This window comes from Berghia stephanieae, chromosome 1 (assembly GCF_034508935.2).
Source record: "Berghia stephanieae isolate SIO BIC M18660-M18661 chromosome 1, UCSD_Bste_1.3, whole genome shotgun sequence".
In the NCBI taxonomy this organism is placed as follows: domain Eukaryota; kingdom Metazoa; phylum Mollusca; class Gastropoda; order Nudibranchia; family Aeolidiidae; genus Berghia; species Berghia stephanieae.
Window position 1 is genome coordinate 45,310,558 of NC_088360.1, and position 25,259 is coordinate 45,335,816.

At 34.5% G+C, this 25,259-nt stretch overlaps 2 protein-coding genes across 3 annotated transcripts in view; both read right to left on the reverse strand.

The window, feature by feature from the left end:
• LOC144975924 (uncharacterized) overlaps nt 1-25,259 on the reverse strand; it is a 437,885-nt gene that overhangs the window by 215,172 nt on the left and 197,454 nt on the right. The gene's annotated exons all lie outside the window — the stretch shown is intronic.
• Nucleotides 1-25,259, reverse strand: part of LOC144975915 (uncharacterized) — a 111,409-nt gene that overhangs the window by 3,853 nt on the left and 82,297 nt on the right. The window contains exon 3 of the mRNA XM_078920106.1: nt 12,182-12,359. Coding sequence (XP_078776232.1) covers nt 12,182-12,359 — 178 coding nt within the window. The remainder of the gene's footprint in view (nt 1-12,181; nt 12,360-25,259) is intronic.

Below are 25,259 nucleotides of genomic sequence, written 5' to 3' on the forward strand. Positions count from 1 at the left end.
TCAAAACCTGATCAGATTTATAATCTTTTTCTCCTCTGGGTACACTGTTATGCTCGATAGTTCTGATAGTTAAGAACCAGGTATTAAGTTACTATGCGTCATTAAGAGGGAAGTGGCGTCACGACTGTTGAAGCCAATTACAAAGATCTATCCACATAAGACAGGTGGCTCAGGGTTGCTGCTTGTTTTAGAAAAAAAATGAATAGCGTTCTTTTGTGGGCATTTTCTAACTCGCAGAAACCATGGAGCCCCCAAAAAGTATCGTTTACGTATGTGTTGTCCTCATAATGGTGTACACTCTGTTGGACACAACAAAGGGATATAATCTGAGACCGACGCATTCCCTTAAACAGTCCATTTAACGCAAGAGAAACTGGGATAGTAATACTAGTCCAAACGGGTCTGAATGACTACGTTTTGATGAACTTCTTTATAAATCAGTGCAATCCGAAAGTCCCGAATACATTGACAAGTTAAAAAAAAACTACACCCAGACACGTGTATCTCCGATCGAAACCAGAAAATCACGCTCGAGTAAAGCCAAAACCAAATTGTAGAAATGGGTTTAGTATTTTTCCTTCTTCCGTGTTTATCTTTTTTCTAGACTTTTCTCCCGGGACACGCCAGACATACTGATGACACAGACATTTAAAAGCTCATCTATAAACTTTTCTTTTTTTAGCAATGCTCTGTGACCTTCCTATGTTTAAATTGATTTATTTTATCGGTTGAAAACATTTGTGACTCGTCACCTTATCTGTTATTTTGTCGGAGTGAAGTGATCACCGTAAAGTGAGAATAAAGTTCGAATGGCCAGTTACTCCTGATCTCAATGGTACTAGTAATGCTAGTAGACATAATATATAGAACCTTTCGCCTATGCCTTGGGGCGATTTTGCCATAAGTAATAATACATTTAAAATATACGATATCAACACACACACATTCACACACACACACACACACACACACACACACACTTACAGTACAAAAAAGGCACTATGTCAGAACTGACCTGATGCTTAGAATTCAACTTTAAGCCTTACTTTTAGAGAGTAAATTTTAGCTCATATATATATGTATATATATATATATATATATATATATATATATATATATATATATATGTATATATATATCGTAATATCCACTGAACGCGCTCAAAACGCTTTACAAGTGTTCCCTAGGCAACAGCAACACTAAATATATAGGACGAGACATAAGGCTTGTTACATACGCGATATTATTTTTTTTCCGACAGAGATAACGCTGTTAACGGTCAGGTACTCATTTTGCACCTTAGTACGGTGAGATACTGTGAGTAAAGAGCATTTTCCAAGGACTCAACTATGCACCGCTCAGAGCGGGACTCGAATCCAGGACCGTTCGATCCGAAGGTGAGTGTCATACCACTAGAAGACATAGCCGCATAGTTCAAAATAAAAATGGTATTCTCCAAATTAATCATTAATAAAAACCCCTTTAATCTCAAATTCCTCCATATAGCGCGTTCTAACATAATGCCATATTAGGTGTGACAGGTAACACATATGAAACATTAGATTTTTCTCTCTGTAATAATCTATAGATAGAACGAAGTTGACGTCACTCGGGTCTTTGTTATTGTTTTTTTTTTTTTTTTTTTTTTTGCCATACACCTTTATGAATCTCTCTAAACTGTGTTAACCAGACTATAAACGTTTAAGGTTACACATAGTTTTGTGTGTTGATTCGTTATACTTCCGTATAACGGACCGACACACTATAAATTAATTCTTCCGTATTTAACCGGATAATGCCGTACCCTGGCGAGGTCCCCGGTTTGAGAGTTTTTGCAAAGATGAGGGTCATTTAAATCGATCGTTATTTGAAGGACACGTTTTCTGGCCAAGTTTTTAAAATACGAGTACTCCTTCCAGAGTAAAAAAAAATTAGCTTTTATATAGCGCACTATCCACTCAACGTGCTTAAAGCGCTTTACAGGGGAACCCTGACCAACAACAACACGTAACATGTAGAACGGGACATGACGCCTGTTAGGCGATATAAAAAATTTCAGACAGAGACAACGTTGTTAACGACCAGGTACTCATTTTACACCTGAGTATGGTGAGAGCATGTGAGTAAAGAGTCCTTTCCAAGGACTCAACTATGCGTCGAGCGAGGCTCAAACCCTGGAACTTCCGATCCGAAAGCGAGTGTCATACCACAAGACCACATAGCCTCACTGTACGATAGTAATTGGTTAAATCACTCTTTCATTATATAGCTTTGAGGAGATAGGGTAACGTATTGTTATTCTTTTAATTACTTAAATAATGTGAAGTCCCTTAGTTTTTGCTTTACGGGTTTAGTCTCTGTTCTAAATTTAACATTCATACGAGGAAAACTGGGAAATAGTACTATTTCTGATACAGTTGGCGCATCCAGAACATGATATCTTAGTAAGCTTTAAAACCGTATCAGAAGGTGATCACAACTAAACCTTAACAAGAATCGCTTTTTCATTAATACATTCATTAAATCTATCTCGTTGATTGCCAAATCATGTTTGACCATCTCAGCTTTTACCAGATCAACGATAAAATATTTATCACTCATACGACGATTTTAGCATGATTGTGTTTTAGGTTTGTCGGTGAGGGAAAAGAATCGATCCAAAGTTTGTAGCTTATTGCTAAGTAAACGCGCGTACAGTTAAAATGAATTTTCAAAACATCTTGCTCTAGTTCATTATGCATTATAAACGGCAGGTTTTCTTTTAGATCTAACCCCAGTTGTTCATTATAAACGATACGATTTCTCCCAGGAGGCTTAGATCCAACCTCAGGTGTTTATTATAAACGAACAATTTCTCACATGACGCTTGGATCTAATTCCAGTTGTTTTGGGCATGGGGTTTGTTTTCTTTTTGGTTTGATCAAAGAACAAAGGGACGTCAAAATACTGGTTCCAATGTTATTGGAAGTGTAATAATAGTCCGGAGGAGTAGATACATATCTTGGGTAATTGATCTTCTGGTTTCAAAATGATGGTATCATATTTTCTCGTCTAAATATATGCTGGTCGTCAATAAAGACAATCTATTCTCACTCTTTTTATGTCCCGTAATCCTAAGAATCTGTTAATAATATATCCTGCTACTAAAATAGGTATGCCTTTTTATGATTTAACATGTAAGTCATTCATTTTTAATCCTCCAAAGAACTAGTTACATACACGCTTCCAATGATTTTGGAAGCGGAAGAATAGAAAGTGTGTCGTCAGGACGTCTCTGCCCTATTAAAATGATCTTTAACCACCTCCCTGTAATAATTAGTCTTAGTAAGCCTTGTTGTTTGTCTACGTGCTCAATAGAACATGAAAGGGACTTGATAGAACCTTCACCCATTAACTACGGACAGGAGTGATAATAGATGTAATATTATTATTATAAAATTATGTTGTTGTGATCTTTACTGTTTTATGGCTGTGGTCTCATGGTTTGTGTGACACCCGCCGTCGGGCCGGTAGGTTCGTTTAAACTTAAACTAACAATTGAGCATTATATAACGCAACATCCACTAAACGTGCTCAGAGCGCTCTACAAGGTCTCTTTCCACAGCAACACTTAACATGTAGGAAGAGTCATTAAGGGTGCTAGGCGATATTACAATTTTTTTCCATCAAAGAAAATGCTAATAACATCAAATACTCATTCTACACCTGAGCACAATGAGAGAATGTGAGTAAAGAGCCTGTTCAAAAGACTCAACTATGCGCTGCTAAGAGCGGGGTTCGAATACTGGACCATCCGGTCCGAAAAAGATTCATGCCAACAAGACCACATCGCTGCATTACTTATCGATAGGGCCTATAACTTTTCCAATTCTCACGCGATTCTTTTTCAAAAGATCTTTTCATTCAATTTATACCAAAAATTGTGAATTCGAATTTACTTTCTTGGAAGTTATATTTTATTCAATTTTCAATGGATGTACTTTTGTATAAAGCCCTTCTATCATAATATCACAGCAAAAAATTATATACACAGATGACAGCTAAGAAATATCCGTTCTCCTACTTTTGTAGATAGCGTTTTTTTATTCTAGTTTATTTATAACTAGATTGAAGCACCTGTAACCAGGTCACTCAGTCTTTCACCAAAATACAACACCTTTGTTAGGCTCATTTAAAAAAAGAAAAGAATTGATACTTCTTGAAATATTCAGATCCGAAGCCAAACAAGAAAATCAAGGAAGCAAAATATAATTAAAAGATCCAAAAAGAATACTGAGTACTGAGTTATCTTTAATTGTTGGAGAGGGTTTTTCTTCGATTATAAGCTTTGGTATGGCTTTTTGTACTTTCATGTACTTATTGGCTTTGTTTTACCACATCTCTGATCTTCTTTTAATTTTTACTTACAGTAATAAATAAATATTGTTAATATTTTTTCTCTCATCGACTGAAAAATCTTTGAATTTCAACATAATCATAACCTTGGTTTTTCCCTGCGTAATCATTAACAATTTTAGATTTCGAAGGAAGCCCCACTTTACTTGTCGGTAATGATGTCTCCAAGATGGAAACTCGGTCGATGTACAGAACACTGACTTCATTTTACATTTTGTCCAGGAATATTTTGCTTTAAATATCGATGAATAAATTCAACCCTAAACTTGTCATAATTTCATAAAGCTGAAATTTCACTTTAGCTCACCGATATTTAATGTAAAATCTTCTTGCTGGAATGAAACGATGTGTTTTCTCATTGTGCGACAAAATTATTGTGCCAAGGTCAGAGAAAAAAGCAAGGAGAAAGAGTTCACTATCACGTAAATTAAACTATTGTATGCGGCTTTAAACTTTGCGAAGTCCCAGGTTTGAAAGTTTTTGCCAAGATGAGGGTAATTTGAAAAAGATTAATATTTGAAAGACGAGTATTTGGTCAAATTTTAAATACATGTTTTTTTTTTCCAGAGTTAAAATCACTAGTTATATGATGTCTTAAAACAACTGAAACATTTAAAAAATGTTTTCTTCTGATGAAAATAACACAACAAATTTGATGTTTACGATATTACCATTTTCCCATAACTTTACTAAGTCTTTGTATATGTATCTCTTTGTCGTTTGAATAAAAAAAATATCTTGAGCTTTCATCCAGCGCAATATTCACAAACGTGCTCAAAGCGCTTTACTAGCCAACTAACTAAACATGTAGGGCGAGATATGGCGTGACGCCTGTCAGACGAAATTAAACAGAGATAAGAATGCTAACGGCCAGATACTAATTTTACACCTAAGTAAGTTCAGAGACTTCTCCAAGGACTTAACCATGCACCGCTCAGAGGGGGACTCGAACACAGGACACTCCGAACCGAAGGTGAGTGTCATACTAGAGGACCACATAGCTTGTAACTCTTTGCCAAAGCAAAATGGCAAGACACTCGTCCCGTTTTCATTCAATGATCGATATTCGAATGTAACCGCAAACACTTGATTTGATCTTATTGACAATGGAATTCTTAAGGTTGTGCCCAAGATTACGTCCTATCGCTGCGATGTAGATAGATGGAAAGAGGTGCGGGGGAGTGAATCATTTATCGCATGTGAATGTTGTATTTTAACATTATTTTAGTACTGTTAAGTTATATTTAATTTTGACCTGTAGCAAAATTTGCAAATTTGAGTGAAATTATTTTTAACTTAAATGACCAGGAGAATTCATCTCGATTTCATTTACCTTTATTTTCTTTTTCCTACTTTTTTTCTTTATGTTTTAATCAAATGTTGTAAGTCTTTAGCAAAAGCTATGAATAACATTAAATTGAATTAAATAAAATGATTTGAATTGCAATGAGATTTTGATACTGTTCTATATAAAAGTCCAGGTCTTTAAATGAAAATAGACAATGGTGTCTACTAATTAATGTCTAAGGATGAAAATAAGGATTATTAAGCCTAAAACAAATAATACAAACATATGTGACTATACTTAACGATGATAGCAATTTTTTTGGACATCGGTTGGGAGAAAAAATTGAGCTGTAAACGCATTGATATTATGTTTAGTTAAAAGTCGCAATTAAATAATTCTATGATCGACCTTATTGACAATAACTTTGAATTTGTGAGTAAACGTATTAATCTTATGTTTAGTGAAAGGTAGCGACTAAATACGAGTAATTCCATTATAGACCATTGTAGATAATAACTTTGAATTTGCGAGTAAAAATATTTAATCTTATGTTTAAGTAGGCATTAAATAATTCTATTTTATTTTAGAGCTCTGTGGGCCAATCTCAAATAATTTGTAAAATCATAATCTTTTTGATCAAATGGGATTCAACTCTAAACATTTTTTGTATAAAAAGGGACGACTGATTTAGCTATCACGTCATCCAATGCTACGACTTAAAGATAAACCCTAATAAAACAACATAACGACAGACAACAAACGAGCCATCCGATGTTTGTTTAATCTAAGAGACTACTTGAGTAATCCTTCCTGGGAGCTTGGTCACGTTCACCCATCAACGAATGGAGGATGAATTGGATTTTTAAAGTAAATAGAGATGCCAAAGTTTGCCAGGAATTGGGCATTTTTTTAGGTCGTTTTGAATCGTAAATTTATAATAGGTACCATTATGCTTTTTTGGAATTTTTATCCTGTTACATGAATAACGGGCTACTTGTTTCACAATTGAATATTTACTATACCAGTAACAATAAGAAACAGATATAGTTTGAACCTAAATTGTGATGGTCTCGACAAAAACCTGAGAAAGGTGTGTGCCTGACAATGTGGACCCGCAATAAAGTTGCGGGGAAATAAAGGCAAATTACACGCAGACACTCATCTATTTTGACTATTGTGCTACTGAATATTGCGGAAATTATCACGGATCGAAACAAATCTTTTGAGCCGTCAACGATCAAAATCGATCCGGTAATAAAGTCTGTATGCTCGTTCAAAATGTGGCAGCCGGACCGATAATTATGTCCCAGTAGATATTCTAAATAACTATTTGGGTCAATAGATGATTACCCTTAGTTACAAAAAAGTTTTCAAGTTGTTATTCGTATATAAATAAATCTGTAAAAACTATTTTAAAGTATTTAAATGTGCCAGTAATTTAGTGCTCGTTGTCAAAAACTTAACATCTGCTGTATGGAACAGTGTTAACCCTAAACCCTATTTTCTTAAAAGATAGATTCGGAATTTTTATGAGACTAGTTTGGTGGCAAAAACTATTGTCAGTAGAGTGGAATGGAATAAAAGACACCATCCTCTCAAATTCAAGCCACTCCTGCTTATTTGCGAGTCATTGCATTAATAAGCAAATAACACAAACAGGCAGGCACACTAAAATGGAACCTCCAAGGGAACCTTAAAAAAGAACGACCTAGAAACATAATAAGACGTATAAGCTAGTAGATGCATACACCTGAAAGAGATTTAGAAATGACAGCCAAGAATAGAGAACGATAAGTGCTGAGGCCGCCTATCAGGAGTGATGGTCATAAGTAAGAAAGACTCAAGATTCTGAGCACTGCTCGAAATTCCATCGTCAATGTTCGAGATGTAGTGAAGAAGATTCTGATACAAATCTGAAAAGATATATATACGATAGGATAAATCGTTGAGTATGCCTCGGTAGTTTGGGACTCTGTGAAAGAGGGAAATAAGAAAAAAAATATTGAAATGGTGTAGTGGAAGGCAGCTCGCATGGTCACTGGTGATTACAGAACAACCATAAGCACAACTGGTATTGTTAAGAACTAGGAGTGGACAACACTCGGGGCAAGAAGAAAAAGATCTAAAGTAACAATATTTTAAAAGATGCTCAAAGGTCTGATAGAAGTCGAAACTAACGAATTCCAACCAAGACCAACAATTTCAAGAACAAGGGGTCACGACCAACGATACCTAACACCAAGATCGAAATCATAAAACCAACTGCAATCTTTTATGTCATCAACGATTTGACTTTGTAATAACCTCACTGAAGACCCAGTGGAAGCACATGATTTGGATCATTTTATAAGAATACTATAATATACAACTATGTCATATTAAGTATTGCTTGTGTAAAACTTGAGACAATACACCAAAGGTGGACTTCAAGTAAAGGAAGAGGAAGAAGAATAGAATATTACAAGAAAAAGCAGTACCAGTTATCCCTCTGTGGTGTAATGCTAACAGGTCCGATCAGTAAAAGAGTTTTGGAGGTCAGTCGCCAGTCGAAGACGGCTGATATTTTTGGGAGGATGTTTCCTTTTGTATTCCCCTTCTGCTCTGCCTGATACAGTTTCATAAACAACTTTCCAGATTGTTGTATCTTACTAGTGTCTGTTTCCTAATGTTTCACAGTGAGAAAAAAAGGTGGCAGATGAAGAGGGGAGAGACAGAACTAAACCACCGCAGCAAGAGGAAACGTTGCAAAATAGACTTTAGATTCCATATTCTTCGTAACGTTTGATACCAATGACTTCAGGAGGACAAGCGAGAGTAGCACCACTTACAATCAGAATAAATTCTGCTGAAATTTGATTGAATGTCTTAGATTCGATATCACCCATTTCGTAAATCGTTTAAAGTCCTATCTTTTTAAAATGTGATGAATTGCTTGCTCAAACTTTAAGTCTTGATATATTAAGTCTCCAAGTAACTCTCCTCGTAACCTCCTCTATATGTCATAATTAATGTGACCCGTGGCGTTAGACGAGTTTAACTGTGTCGGAGTAAAACGGATTCTTAAAACAAAATAAAAATAAAAATGCTCAGAAATACGAAAGTTTGGGTATGTTCATTCTGTAAAAATATTGTTATTTTACTTATTAAGTTCACTCAAGTGTTCTATTTTTAACTATAAATTACATTTTCATCACCCATGGCACACTTGTATAATACTCCTTGCTTTGAGTCGATGGGTCACAAATGGGACAAAGTAGAAATCGGGCACTGATGTAAGTAAAGATCTGATAATATGTATGCCAGACAAGAAATAAAGAGAAATACAAGCTTTTAAACATCCTTATAAAATCAGTCTTCCTCGACTGGGGATGACTGATTTTTTATATAGTTTTCTTTCTTGTTTTTTCTGGCACAGTTTCATATACACTTTTCCAGATCTTTATCTGTCACTAATGAGACTTGACATTTTATGTAACAGATTGTTTAACGACAGTTTTTGGCGTCCTCTATAATTCTTGTATATTATCTGCTGGTGTTATTGTTGATATGAATAATGAGGACTTTCATATAAATGCGATATCTATATCTATTCTATTTGCGTATTTTATTAATAAATTCCCTTTCGTGAAGTTAAAGGAACTGATATTGTGTGAAGAAGAAGAAGAAGAAGAAGAAGAAGAAGAAGAAGAAGAAGAAGAAGAAGAAGAAGAAGAAGAAGAAGAAGAAGAAGGAAGCGATTCATTGAATAAGCAATGGTAATGTTAACATGGGGGGGGGGGGGGGGGGGGAGGGGGAATTGATAGGACGAGGGGGTTGCAAAAAATAGGTGTTTGTGTGTTGAAGGGGGGGGGGGTGGATGGGGTGAGGAAGGTGGATGATGTTCTGAGATGTGCCAGTACCAATACATTATAGATCAATGTGTAATGGCGACGGGCGGGGTGAGAAGAGATGCTATTGATGATAATGTAATGACATTGGTCGCAATATAGCAGAGTATGTCATGGTCGATTTAAGGGAGATATAATATATTATAGTAGATGGAAGTGAATGCGAGGTGAAGGATGGTGATGTTGATGATGATAATGATGATGGTGATGGTGGTCGTTGTGGTGGTAAGGATGATAATGATGATGATGATGATGATGATGATGATGATGATGATGATGATGATGATGATGATGATGATGATGATGGCGGTGATAATAATACTGTTGCTCCTGCCATGATGCTGCTGCTGCAGATTATAATGATGATGACGATGGTGATGATGATGTTAATGATAATGGTGATCATGATGATGATGATAATGATGTTGACGACCATGATCATGATGACAATGGTGTCGGTGGTGGTGGTAGATATGTCACGAGGATTTTGATGTGGTCGCTGAAAGCAATGAAAATGATGAAAGTAGGGTCATGATTCAATCATCATTAATAAAAGATAGAATTAATAGCAAGGATGATAGAAAAATGTTCATTGATATGTTCTATAAAGATATTTATTAATACTTTCATTGGGAAATGACAAATGAAAATCAAGATGCTGTCATTTAATGGGAAATCACAAACACGATGCCAGCTATAACCATAACCAAAACACAACACACGAAGAAATTGCACTTAATGTGGGAGAAAATTTGCAACACTTTACGCAATAAATTGAAGTTTTGTTGGCACCGGGTGAACGAACATTGACAGGTGCCCATGTTTAATTCAATGAAATCTTCCTCACAAAAACAGATTCAATTTTCTATGACTTCGTATTTGTCAAGGCGAGAGGTAGTGGTGTCATTATTGCTCGCCTTGGGTCGATCAGCTGGGCCATGTAGCCTGTCTGTATCATTTCCATTATTTCAATTCTTTACAACCGCTCTCCCCCCCCCCCCCACTCTCTCTTACTACCCCTCTCTCCATATCTATCTATCTATCTATCTATCTATCTATCTATCTATCTATCTATCTATCTATCTATCTATCTATCTATCTATCTATCTACCTATCTCTTTCTCTCTCTCTCTCTCTCTCTCTCTCTCTCTCTCTCTCTTCCCCTCTCTTCTTCTCTTTCTATGTGTTTCTCCTATGTTAGTGATTCTTTCTCCATATGTATGTCTATTCCTCTCTGTGTTTGTGTGTCTGTCTGTCTCTTGGCTCCTTACTCAATCTCTTTTATTCCTCTTTTACTCCCACCCTCTCTTTCTAGCTCTCTCTCTCTCTCTCTCTCTCTCTCTCTCTCTCTCTCTCTCTATGATAAATCAAACATAACCTGATATTTTCTGTTTCCTCCACCTTAATTTAACATTTGAGCCTTTTCATTATCTCTTACTCGTTTTTCTCATTTTCCTCGTCTCGCCTCTCTCTCTCTCTCTCTCTCTCTCTCTCTCTCTCTCTCTCTCTCTATCTATCTATCTATCTATCTATCTCTCTCTCTCTATTTATCTATCTCCTCCTCCTCCTTCCCCTTTTGTTATGTTTGTTTCTATGTCAATATCCCTGCTTCTCGGTTCCTTTATAATTTTGTTTCATTTCATTAGCATTTCTATTAGCAAATAAATATCATCTATATTCCTTTGATATCATGTCATCTCATTACAAGCACACCCCATTCTATCTCTACTCCTGAGCTTCCCTTTAATTTTTTTTTTTTTAAATCTTTTTTTTTTCATCTCCTTTTTATGATTTAAATACGATGTTATGATCCCTTACTGCAAAGAATACCACTGTCTCCGCTTTTTACCTCCAATAATTACATTCTCTAATTCATATTTTGAATAATCAAAAGTTTGAGACCAAAAAGAAAAATCCAATTAATGTTGTTTAAAATGCTATTAATAAAGATGATACCGGCACAATTTTTTATTTCGATAAAAAAATTTCCCTTTATTCATCCCAATTTGTCTCTAGGGTCTATTCCAAGGGAATACTGGAAAACTCCAGGCATCAGCCGCAGTGCAGCGCCGCGAATTGATCTAGGGCGATGTGACTTGCTCAAGGCCATACAGCCCAGCGGCGAGGTGATCGAACTCGGTACCTTTCGGGTACGAAGCTAAGACCGTAACGCTGAGCCAAGCTGCCCCTTAATAATGTACCTTGACATTGGATATTATTACATTTTCTATGTTAATTAATCGCAAATTTCGAATGTTTAGAAGTGGATATGTCAAACAAATTAATGTTAATAGGGGAAATCATACTGAGAAAATGTCTATGACACGTTGTATTAAATATATTTAATAATTTGAAAAAATAATTGTTCCGAAAATCATTAACAAGGGGTATTTTTAAATATAATATAATAATATAATATAATATAATATAATATATATATATAATCCACTGTGAATAATAGTGAGTATGTATTATATTATATTATATTATATTATATTATATTATATTATATTATATTATATTATATTATATTATATTATATATATATATATATATATATATATATATATATATATATATATGTATAATAGCATAATCTCTCTATTCTTACCCTCATTATCTTCAGCATCAGGGATAATTTGGCAATGCATAATAAGGATTCGAACCACATCATTACACCGTTGTAAGCAGGCGTGTATGAGTGCTGTCCTTCCACATTCGTCCTTTTGGTTGACATCAGCACCGGCGTCACGAATGCATTTCACCATGCTTACTCTCGTCGCCTCTTCCTGCAAATAATATTATAAATAAATTATTGAAATACTGAGTGGAGAACTTAAAATAGAATGTTATAGTAATGATGATAAATTAAAAAAAATACTTGAGCTTTTATATAGCAATAGGTACTAAACGTACTCAAAGCGATTTACGGGTGGTTCCTAGCAACCGCAACACCTAATATGTAGGACGAGACATGACTCCTTTTGAACGATATTACAATTTTTCAGACAGACATAGCTGTTAAAGACCAGGTCAGGTACTCATTTCATATCTGAGTACAGTGAGAGAATGTGAATAAAGAGTCTCTTTCAAGGAATCAACTATGCGTCACCCAGAGCGGTACTCGAACCTTGGACCTTCCGATTCGAATACGAGTGTTTTTTAACAAGACCACAGCCGCACGCATAATCCATTTATCAAGTGTTTACCTCTTCACGACCATCATTTAGGACAATTAAGTTTTCGACAGACATTATGTGTCCTAATTCGGTAGATCTTTGAATGGCATACTAACTAACGGTTGAGAAATGCAGTATTTTTTAAGTCTGCCCACTTTCATCCATCAACGAATACATCACCGGATCCAGTTAAAACCTGACTTAAACGAGTAAGTTACTGGTAATCTGTCAAAGAAAAGAGATCCAAATACTCTAATCATTATCCGATTCATACTAACATAACTGGCATTGACATTGGTTCCATAATAGGTTTAAAGCGCTTCTTAATCCACTATATTATTTTAATAAATATTTGAATAACATTTTGATGAATTTTAACCAACGATAATGTCTTAAGAAATCAAACTTGGTCAAAGAGCAGAGAAACTAAAAGTCAATATTTTCAATGTACCAAAAGAAAACAATGAATAATTGATTGGTCAATACTTTTACCCTAGTTTCCTCATTTTTCTCAAATACAACAAACCATTTAAATAATCTGTCCTGGCTGTGTTTATAAAATCTTGGTGATATATTTATACATCGTGACGGCGCAATTCGAGCACAATATTATTTTGATAATAGAATTAGATATAAATAAGACTTTATTCTACCCTTGCCTAGTCCTCTGTTAGAATCTGGTTTTGAACTAGATGTGTTCCCTCGAAATCTCACGAAATGTGTACTTATATTATGTTACCTATCCTGTTGAACCTGTATTAATTAAGGGCAGTTAACATACACTGGAAAGACTAAAATTTTAAAATTTGGTCCGAATACTCGTCCTTCAAATATCAATCGATTTAAATGACCTTCATCTTGGAAAAAAACAAGAAAAAAACAAAAAAAAAAAAACCCAAATAAACTCTCAAACCCGGACTTCGCGAAGTCTCAGGTTTGAGAAAATTTGTCAAGAAGAGGATCATTTTTTTTTAATCGATCGATATTTGAAAGGATGAGTTTTCTGTCCAAAGTTTTAAATACGTGGTTTTTCCAAACTACTGCAGTTAACTGGTTACAGTTGAAAAATGAATTTGTGGCTGAAATATAAAACAAATGATATGATCAGTTGTTGTGTGATTGTAAAAAAAAATATAGCTCTTTAGAAATTAACACATTTCACATTTCTTCATTTTAACTTCAATTGTCGTCGTCTGTTTTACCTCAACTTGGCTATAATACCGCACTTTGAAAAACCCCCAAATAAAACACTTATTTAACATTTAGGCCATAAAACCCGTCCTTCAAACATTGATCGATTAAAATGACCCTCATCTTGCCAAAAACTCAAAATTTAGACTTCCAAAATTTCCCAGGTTTGAGAGCTTTTGACAGGATTGCTTTCATCAAACAATCAATATTTGAAGAACTAGTTTTCTCGCCAAATCTTTTTTAAAAGGTGTTGTTTTATTTTTCAGAATACGACAGTATACCTGATTGAGACAACGGATTACATATCACAGAAAATCTGCGGCAGATCTTTTGTACAATGAATATAAGTATACTATGATGCGTGTGTGTGTGTTGGAGGGGGGGGGGGGTAGCTCAGTTGGTAGAGCACTCGCTTCACACGCAACGGGACCGAGATTGATCCCAGGTGCAGTCGAGATTTTTTTTCTGACACCCCCTGTCCACCCAGCAGTGAATGGGTAGCTGAGTTTGTTAGATTTGGAGGAAAGTACTTTGCAATAGACTAGCGTCCTATCCAAAGGATAGCAAACAATTGCTATTGTCCGTTTAACGCTATAGAAACCGGAATAAACTCCGGCTCAAATGGCTCTGAAGGACTACTTTGGAAAGACACGTATTTTTTTAATGGCCAGAAAACTCCTCCTTAAGATATCATTCGAATTAAACAATCCTCATCTTGACAAATGCTCTAAAACCTTCGACTTCGCGAAGTCCCAGGTTTGAGACTTTTTGCAAAGACGAGGGTCATTTAAATCGATTGATATTTGAGGAAAACAAGTTTTCTGGCCAAATTTTCAAATGTGTTTTTCCAGAGTGTGGTAGTTAACTGGTTGAAGTAGAATGCCCCCCAGTTGTAATTTGAGAAGTGCGTGAAAGGGTTATCGAATGCGTTACAAGAATAGAAATAATTAAATCTATTGATTTTGTTAATCATTTTCTGACACTCTGATACTTTGTAGGACAGTGAATTTTCTTTTATGATCACTTTCTCAAAGCGATAGTTTTACTATTTTTGGACTTGAAATGTTTCGTAAAAATTTAATATAATTCGGGCTGGTGGAGTATTCAAGAATTGGGATTTGATTGAAAGATTATTCACGTGCGTTCAGTTCTCCAAATTATTCATCAGGCAATATATTCAATTGCCTTGAGAACAGTAACATTAATTTCAAAGTTAGGGCGTTCACATAATATGTAGAATCGCTTGATAGAGATCATATTTTTATGATTAAATATCAAATGGCACTTCGGTTAATAAATCATAAAAAAAAAGTTTCTAACGATGGAAAATGAAGTATGAGACAATTTAAAAGAATATAAATCTATTCTGAGCAACCTATTATGATTGCTGGTACTAGTCACTTTAACATATTCACAAGGTGGTCTAACCCGTATCACAATTAATTGTCAAGTATCTGCCAGTCGTTAAAAGCGATCAGATTATATGGAGAAAACGATAAAATAAGGAATAGCAAAATGTTCACAATAAGAAATCTTTACTAGAGCAAATACTACATAAATGAAATGGCAAAACTCTATATTGTGATCCGGAAATAACAAGGGGAAAATTCTAAGAACCTTTGACAATAGACCTGGTCCTTTGGTTGTATTAGATTGTTTGAAAATAAAAATAGAAAACATTTTTTTTTTTGTGTCAGACAAAATATAACTCAAAAATAATGAGCAAAGAAGGGATTCTAGGTAATATTGTGATGTTATATCCGATATATTTTGGTATATATCAATTACATTAATTGCCATCTAGCTCCCAACCATGAAAACCATTTAGCGTGTGCAAAAAAAAACAAAAAAAAACAACAACAACAAAAAACAAAAAAAACAAAAAGACCCACACGTAATTATGACATACTCATAATTTACAAATTATTGCCAGAGCGAATACTAATATTAATGAAATATTTAAACTCAACATTGGGACCCGGAAATAATAACTAGATACGGTACGGTCCAAGAAATTTGAACAGGAGACATCGTTCCTTTGTTGAACTGCGATAATGAAATAGATTGGTTAGAAAAATGGAAGAAAGTTTTGCGTCAGATAAAATATAGATAGAACGAAGATGACGTCAATCAGGTCTTTGTTATTGCTTCTTGTGTGTTGGTCCAGTATATTTCCAGATCGCAATGTTGTGAGTTTCTTAACCAAGCACATACTATCTATAGCCCATTGTGAAATTAGGGAGCAGGCACTGGTTTAAGATAAAGATATGGAAAAGTGTGTGTGAAACAGTGCTAGTTGGGTTTTTTTTTTCTCTTGTATTTTTCTTTCTTTCTTTGTCTGACACTGTTTCATACACACATTTTTTTTAGATCTTTATAAAAATATAACCCAATCCCGCCCCCACCCCCGCAAAAAAAAGAAAAGAACAAAGAAGGAAGTCTAGTAATTGTATCATGTTATGATCTAATATTTTCTGGTATTTCACAAGTCATAGATGATAATGAGACACTTGACAAAGACAATCAATAACATTGCAATCATCTAGATTGCCATTCATTCCATGATCATCATCTTCATCATCATTGTCATTGATGGTCGCCATTATCATTGAAGGGAAAGAGGCGAATGATCGATATGATTGTACTTACAATGAGACAGCTACTGTCACATTTACATCGTTCAATGTTTCAATTTATACTAAAATGCTAGTCGAAATAGTTCGGTTTGTGCTTTTTGTTTTCAAAAGTTAGTCTTGCAATTTTCTATGCTACCAGTTATCTAAATTATTAGGGATGTTTCAAAAGTCAAGGTGGACTTGACTTGGTTTGCCCACTTTGCCATATGACGGTTGTAAATTTTAATTTTGTATCACAAATGAATTCCTTTGCGAGATAAAAATATTTTTTGATGAAGATCGTCTCTGAGATTTCGTAAATAATTAAATCGATTTAGAGAGAAAAACCACACACTATTAGCACGATTAGGTTTTCTATATTTATACCATGCATTCTATTTAACTAAAGCAAAAACGCGTAATCAAAACAAAAAATAAAGAAATAAAATGGCAAATCACGTGACGTCCCTCCACCTTGCAAACCTTTCAAGTCTAGATTTCAACTCACAACATTTTGTGTGTAAATCATAGCAAAATCAACATGATAGATACTTTTGATTGTCTCTTGTCGAGCAGATGAAAATATAAATTGATAAGTATATTTAGCACAAAGACAGAAATGATTTGATCATCTCAAGGCTAATTTTATAGCGAACCTGAAAACTGAAGACCAGCTAGTAAGATAAACGTCAATCGTTTTTTTCTTCACATAATTTTGGGTTCACTGTGGACACGTGGTCAGGGCTGCCAAATGACCATGTGCGTGGTCAAGTTTGGCCAAAATTTGGCTTCACAAAGAATCGCATTTCTATTATTAACAAACATTTTCTCAATAGAAATATATTTCCTTGTCTAGTAGGGTTTTGTTTGTTTGTCTGGGTTTTTGTTTGTTTGTTTGTTTTTTTTGGGTTTTTTTTCACAAGCGATGAAACCGACGAGTTTTTAAGGGGGTCAAAAGTAGGGTTAGGCACGTGCGGTTATGTTTGGCTACTTTTGAAGTAGAGATTGGCCACGAGGAACTTCGGCCATCTGACAGCCCTACACGTGGTGCTTCTAAAAGTAGCTTTTATCTTAAAAGATCAATTTTACTCAGACGCCAACGATCCCGTAACATTATACGTATTATTCAGGTTACACCCAAAAGGCGAGTCGACCAGATGGTAACGACGTTCCCCTCATGACGCAAACATGTCAGTCATGGGCCACTCAGAGAAATTAAGATTGTGTCTATTTTCGATACTCTTTCACGAAATTGTTATTCGGCCATAGTGGATATCGTTGTCTTCGACGAAAGATATGACGATCTCCTTTGATGAAGTTATCCGTCATATGTGTCTTTATCAACTTCAATTTAAACCCTCTTATCATAATTGGTTTTTCTGGGAACATGAAAACTTAATATCAGCTCATTGATATCAATTACAAATATAGAAAGAGCGATGTTGACGTCACGCAGCTCTTTATTATTGTTTTAAGCCAGCCATTTTAGTGAGTAATTCTCACTAAGTTATACCAATCAAACTATTGCGGGGTTTTTTTTGTTGAGAATATTCACTTTATCCTTTAACCTAAACGACATATTTTAAGAATAGATTTCTACAACTTGGAAACTACGAAACGGAGATTTGTTGAAAGTCTGGGAAAACTAAAACTTTGAAAACATTTTTATCAACACTTTATTTATTTCATTCACTTAATTGTAAAATATATTTTCTTTCTTTGTATTTTTCATGAGCTCTTTCGGGATTTTTTTTTTTTTTTTTTTGTGATAAAAAAAACAACAACCAGGGTGTGCGTAAGTACAGTGCCTCGATAGGTTAGGACGGATCACAGACTACTAAGAACAGACCAGACAACAGTCACTTTTTAGTGGCTAATCGCCGCCATCGTATTTAACCTTCTCGTATTCAGATTCTTTATGGGAGAGTAGATAATGAGTTCCCAATATGGCCATGTCAATCATGTAGACATCATTTGATGATATAAGCCTACCCTTTGATGTCTGCAGTCGCCTTTTCGTTTTCTACGGCCACTCATGGCTAAACTCCGCCCAGAAGCGATTTCAAAGGTCCGTCCATCACCAAATTTTAAACTTTTGTTCTCGTGAGTTCTAAATTTTTTTTTATCAATGAACGATTGGCTATTGAGAATCTTGACCCTTCAACGATTGGTCGTTCTGACAGCTCACATGTCAACAACCGTCAACAATGAACTGAATCATCGTTGAAACACTGGAAGACGCTCATGGCATAGTTGCGTCACAATCACCACGTTGCAGAATATATTATCCAGGCATGGTTGATAGGTACAAAAGCCAAATTATGTTCTAGTTACATTTGAAACAAACAACGTATATCACTGATCTCGTCTCATTGAGATGTAAAGAATGAAATAAAAATCAAGAAAATCGGCCGATAAATAAAAAAGTTGATAAAAAAAGCTAAAATAAACAAATTTATTCGTAAAACAGTTGGTTTTCAACCGATTTTTCTGAAATAAGGACCAATGTTCTTCTTTTTTCAAGCTGATTTCAACAATGTGACTTTCAAATTCCTCAGAATTATATTTTTTACTTTTAGATTTTAGCTTTTAGGCCTACTCAAAAAGGTGTTATATTCCTTGCGTAACAATAGCGTAATACATCGACGGTGAGAAGCGTCTTTGTTTCGGCCAGCTGGATAGATAGCTTGTGATTGGTCGAAGACTTTGAGACACTTGATTCACAATTCTACACGAATGGACGGTGGCGGTAGATCAAAGAGGTGTACCAAATTTATTTACCAACTACTTTTCTTAGTGCTAAAATTACAAAGTAATAATTTCGCATCAGAAAAAATAACTCTGAAGTTCCTATCTCTTTAATACAATAAAATTGATACCACGAATGAGAAAATCGCCCCACAAATAAGGGAGTTATAAATTATTCATAATATTTTTTAAAGTTATTAATATAAACCCGATCAATGGAGCCAAGTCTAAAATGTACAAGTAAAAGTGTAGTTTAATATGTCTAATTTGGTTTATCATCATAAACCTGGCCTTTTTTCTACAAAATCAAGGTTAATCGAGCTCAGTCAAAGTCATTCATATAGAGATAAAATCGTACAGCGTCCCTGGTTGCATAAAAAAGAAAATGGCGGCGCTCGACCTCTCACTAGCCACTTTTGATGACGTTTTCCTACCTCTTTTCGTATCTAGTCCTGTGTTATCTGTGGGACGGATTGACTTGCTTAATTTTACAGCGCGGCCTGTTTTTGAACCACGTACTTCGGGGTTTCGAGGCAAAGATCATAATGATACCAACGGTTCTGTCATTTTTCTTTATATCCGTCACTGCACCATACATCAAATGTCATATTTTCAAAGGCTCAACTGCTCCTGGATCCATGAGTGTTGAGCTGTTGACATGATTTGGAAATTTAAAAAAAAACAATAACAAAAACAAACAAAACAAAACAAACAAAAAAAACAACCCCCAAACAAACAAGAAAACCAATAACAACAACAAAATTTGTCACCTTCTTGACAGATTGTACAGAATGAGAAGATTGAAGAGGCCACGACATGTCTCAAGTAGAAAATATATGAAGAAATTTCTTGTCAAAAAACAAAACAAACAAAAACAAACAAACAAACAACAAAACACAAGCATCTTGGAAACAGGGGAGATAATGGAAAAAAGAATTTGAGATATTGATTCATAATTCTGTGAACTGTCCATTTAATAATTATCCCGCTCTTTTGGTGTTATAATTATAATGCATTTTCCATAACTCTGGATGTTATTATTTTATTCTTGATAAAGAGGGGGAAAATTTGTAGCAGGCAATTATGTAAGGTAAATATCTGAGAAGTTAGCACGTCTTACAGGCAATTAGAAGGTCTAAGAGAATCTTAGTGGATAATGTTCTATATAAATGCTCAAAATACTAAATTTCTAATCGAGGATGGCTGAATCTGTTTATTTGAATTAATCTGTCCTTTATGTCGTTCTGCTTGTTCTGGCACAGTTTTATATAAACTTCTTTTTAGACAAAAGAATAATTCAATCAAAAACAAAAACAAAAAAGAACAACAAAAAAAAACAAAAAAAACAAAACAAAACAAAACAAAAACAAAAAAAGAACAATAAAAAAAAACACACAAAAAATCAACCAATAATCTAACAAAAACAAAACAACAAACAAATAAACATAAAACAAAATAAAAGACAATTTTCGATTTTATATAGGGCAGCAACTGCAACACTTAACTAATATAGGAAAAGCCATGACGCCAAAAAGGCGCTATTGCATTTTTCTATCGGCATAGAAAATATTCATTATACAAACTGAAAGCGCTGAAAGAATTTGGACGGAGAGTCTTTTAAATGGATTTAACCGTACGTCACCCTAATTCAGACTGGAACCAGGGTCCCATCGATCCGGAGGCCACAAACCCACGAATGTTCACATTCATTGTTAAGCTTTATAATTCCCAAATTCCGGTCTCTGCCCTATGAACTTTGACTTCATATTGATTAATTGCAATCACGAAAAAAGCTTGGAGAAACGCGACCTATAGAAAGTAATATTACTTAGGGAAAGTGACGTATACTACCCATTACATGACTGATTGTGTGTGTTTTTGTTTTGTTTTTTTTAGCTTTGTATCATCTTTTGTGTCTTTATAATGTAGTAACAACCGGCACGCAGCCTTGGACAACTGAAATCAGTCATTGTGCCAACCGCCAGAATTATACATAAAAAGCATATCTTTCATTCAAGCAAGTGGATTTTATCAAACCAAATATGCAGCATACGATGGTCAATTTTTTGTTGACGGTTGCTGTCAGGTTTTCATACAGTTTATTTTTATAAAGGAGTACATAGCACTGTAAATTTTGCCAGAATAACTGTACTTAGAAGAAATGACTGCTGAAGTCATAAGTAATCTAATAGTGAAAAGTGAAAAGGTAATTTAATAGAGCCTAAAGACTGTTAAGAATTAGAGCCCATTGATGGAACGATATTCACGCCACTCAGCTCTTTGTTATTGTTTATAGGCAGCCATTTTATTGATTCATTCTCACAAAAATTATATCATTCAGATTAAAACGTTCAAGGTCACACACAGTATTGTGTGTTGGTACAGCTTTTTCCGGCTGACGGATGTTGTATTTTATTCAACGCATAACATCAATACTTATTTATGTCACACACGCGTAACATCTACAATAAAATCAACTGCTCCATCTTTGATACCGCGACAGTATCCTGCAAAGGATCCAACAGATCATTTTTTTTTAATCCAGAGAAAAAAATAACGTTGAATGGATGAGACAGGTTCTGAGACAGAAAATATGTCAATTTATCAATTACTCCCCATCCCGTTCGACAATGAAAATTAATCATGAATTTGAAGAAACGGTATGCCAATCAAATAATTATATAGATATTTTCGATTGGTGCAGAGTAGCATTGCAGGAGTATAGTCTTTCCTTCCCAGCCTGAATGGCAACGAGTTCGACGCCCGGCGTAGTTTGAGGCTTTGAGCAAGAAACCTCCCCTAAGCTAACTTTGGGGCTCTGCATTGAGGCTGACGCCTTGGTTATTATAGTCGTCCCTTTGAAAACAAATTTTTCCTTGGGGGAATGAAGAGAATTTCATCGACTGGTACTGAAATATATCAGATGCAAACGGTTAGTTTCTTTGTCTTATTTTTACCGGTTATGTCAATTTGATATAAACTTGATCATATTATAGTCTTGTCAATATTACAGTCTGCTCGATCGATCTTAATTGTAATTCCTCGGACGATGGTTGGTGTGATCAAACCAACATACATACTCACTTTAGCCAAAGTCACTTTAATCTAGATAATCTAGATATATAGTTTTGATGTTAACACACCAACCCGACCCCCCCCTCCTCCCCATTAATACAAAAATAAAAACAAAATCAAAACAAAACAAAAAGAAACGTTTCTCAATTAATACTAGGACTGCATATAAAAATAACTATTAGGTCTATTTCAGACGTCACATATGAATTGAATAGTCTTAAGAAACATTTTAGTGAACAGTAGCGTATTCAGCATTTATTTCTTTACAGAGCCAATTTAAACACCACGATTCTAATATCCCAGTAGTAATAATAATGGTTGAAACAAATTTAATATCAAATGTAATAGAAGCAAAATATTATTTTTACGTGCCGTTGGCGTATGAAATAAATTCCTTCAATACTTTTAATATAAAAAAAAAGTTTTAAAAATGTTGGAAGATTCATTTTCTCTTGGTTTATTTTCACTATGATATTTGAAAAGACTGTTTTGTTTATTACTTTTTTCATTTACACATCTATCCAGATTTTAAAACAAGTTTTGTGATTTTTCTTAAATTTTGCTCTCAGTTGGTCTCAAATGATAAAAAAGAAACTCAACTCTATAATGGTTTTATTTTTTTTTAATACTTGTGCTTATTTGCAGACAGGATAACACAATTTGTAACGGGCTCATTGTTGTAATGGAAATGATAACAGAGTTCTGTCAGAAAAATGCAGAAAAAAAAAATTAATTATGATCAAACTTCTTGTATGAAAAGGTTTCTTCTAATCGGTTCTTCATTTTGAATAAAGAAATACAACATAATATGCAATTTGTTATTGAATTCATCATCGTGGCCTCTACTCCCTTCCACTTTTACTATGCAAGACGTGTGGCTATGTAGTCTGGTGGGATGACACTTTTATTTTTCGGATCGGAAGGTTCTGGGATCGAGCCTCGCTCGGCGCATTGTTGAGTCCTTGGAAGAGGCTCTTTACTCACATTCTCTCACCGTACTCGGGTGTAAAATGAGTACCTGGCCTTAACAGTGTTGCTTCTGTCGGAAAAAAATTGCGATATCGCCTAACAGGCGACATGTCTCGTTCTAGATGTTATGTGTTGCTTTGAGCACTTTTAGTGGATATTGCGCTATATAAAGCACAACGCTCAAACTCAAGACGTCTTACAGTGACGGATGCAGATAACCAAGTAAACAGACAGGTCGAAGATTCAGAAAACAACTGTAATTAGAAATTTCTTACATAATCTATCATAACACAGAATATCATATTTATTATATTATCTGTTGATGTTTAGCTGTGTCAAGTTTAACGCACTCACATATAATATATACACATATGGTGATGATGATGATGATACTAGTAATAATGATGATGATGATAATAATGATATAATAATGATAATAATAATAATATAATAATAATAATAATAATAATAATAATAATAATAAGAATAGTAATAATAATAATATAATATTAATAATAATAATAATAATAATAATAATAATAATAATAATAATAATAATAATAATAATATAATTATATAATAATATTATATATTATTATTATTATTATTATTATTATTATTATTATTATAAATGAGCACAAACGCAGTAACCGTTAATGTTATTATTGTCATCATTGTCATCAATGCCATCCCCATCCCAATCATCATTAATCAGCGTAGTATCGAACACCAATAAAAAAAACAAAATAATTAAAATATTTTGAAAAATAAAACCTACAGAAAACTCCGAAAAATAAAACGGTATGAGGTCTTCATCAGATTTGATTAAATCTTGCCTCGGACAATGATAGATGAGGGTGAATATTATGAGTTTTTATGCCATAATGTCTGACGTAACCATACTGAAAATGACGTCAGTGAAGCTAAAACTTATTAACCTGGTCTTCATTGGCTGTCAAATCTCCGAATCTGATCAGCGTGGCAATATCGTATTGGATATTACTATTGACAGAAATACCAAAGAGTAGCGTATAGAGATTATAATATGTTACTCCCTTACTCTCTCAATAAATTAGATTTTTTTTTTTTGGCAAGTATGATTTCATTTAAAAAAGAACCTTTATTTTGGAGAAAATAAATCTCACACTTAAGGCTTCTTTGAACTCTTTGATCTGAGACCTTTTGACAGGTCAAGGGTCAAATTAATCGATCGATAGTTGACGTCAACGTTTTCTGGTCAAAGAGTGATAAAATGTGTTTTGTTCGATTGCGTCGGATTACATCTTGGAGGAGACGATACTGGTTCAGGGTTCATTTCACAATCTAGAGCCAATAAATTGCTTTATGGAGCGAAAACGTATGGTCGAATTAAATGGTGAAAACCTTAACCGTACTTATGCGATTTCCTCTCAGATAACCCAACTGTTTAATCGCTCAGGTTTGAAATTCGGACGATTTGTAAAGTTGTTTTATGCTGTGTTTATTTCGTTGAAGATAAGCCAATGGACAGGTTTTTCCCCCTTTTTTGGGGCATTATAATTCATTTTTTTTTCAAATGTAGTGACGGTAATTCGGCGGTACGGTAGCTTGTCGTGGTACAAAAGCAAGTGGTGTTTAGGGTGGACACTGAACAGACGGGTGAGAACGCAAAAGTCTGGCGCAGACGTTATGTCCCAAAAGTAAAGCACTTTACAACCTTACACAACTCAACTCGAGTGTATGTAGGCATTGAATGGGGTTGTAAGAGTTCTCGTATGAAAAAGGTGTCTAACGTGAGGGTTTTACTATTTGAATTGGACATTTGCTTTGGTTTTTGGGAAATAAATAAGGCTTTGTAAAACGCACAGAGATTCTTGAATTTGTAGACAGTCGCTGCATAAATATAAATACGGTATTTATTATTTCGTCTAAG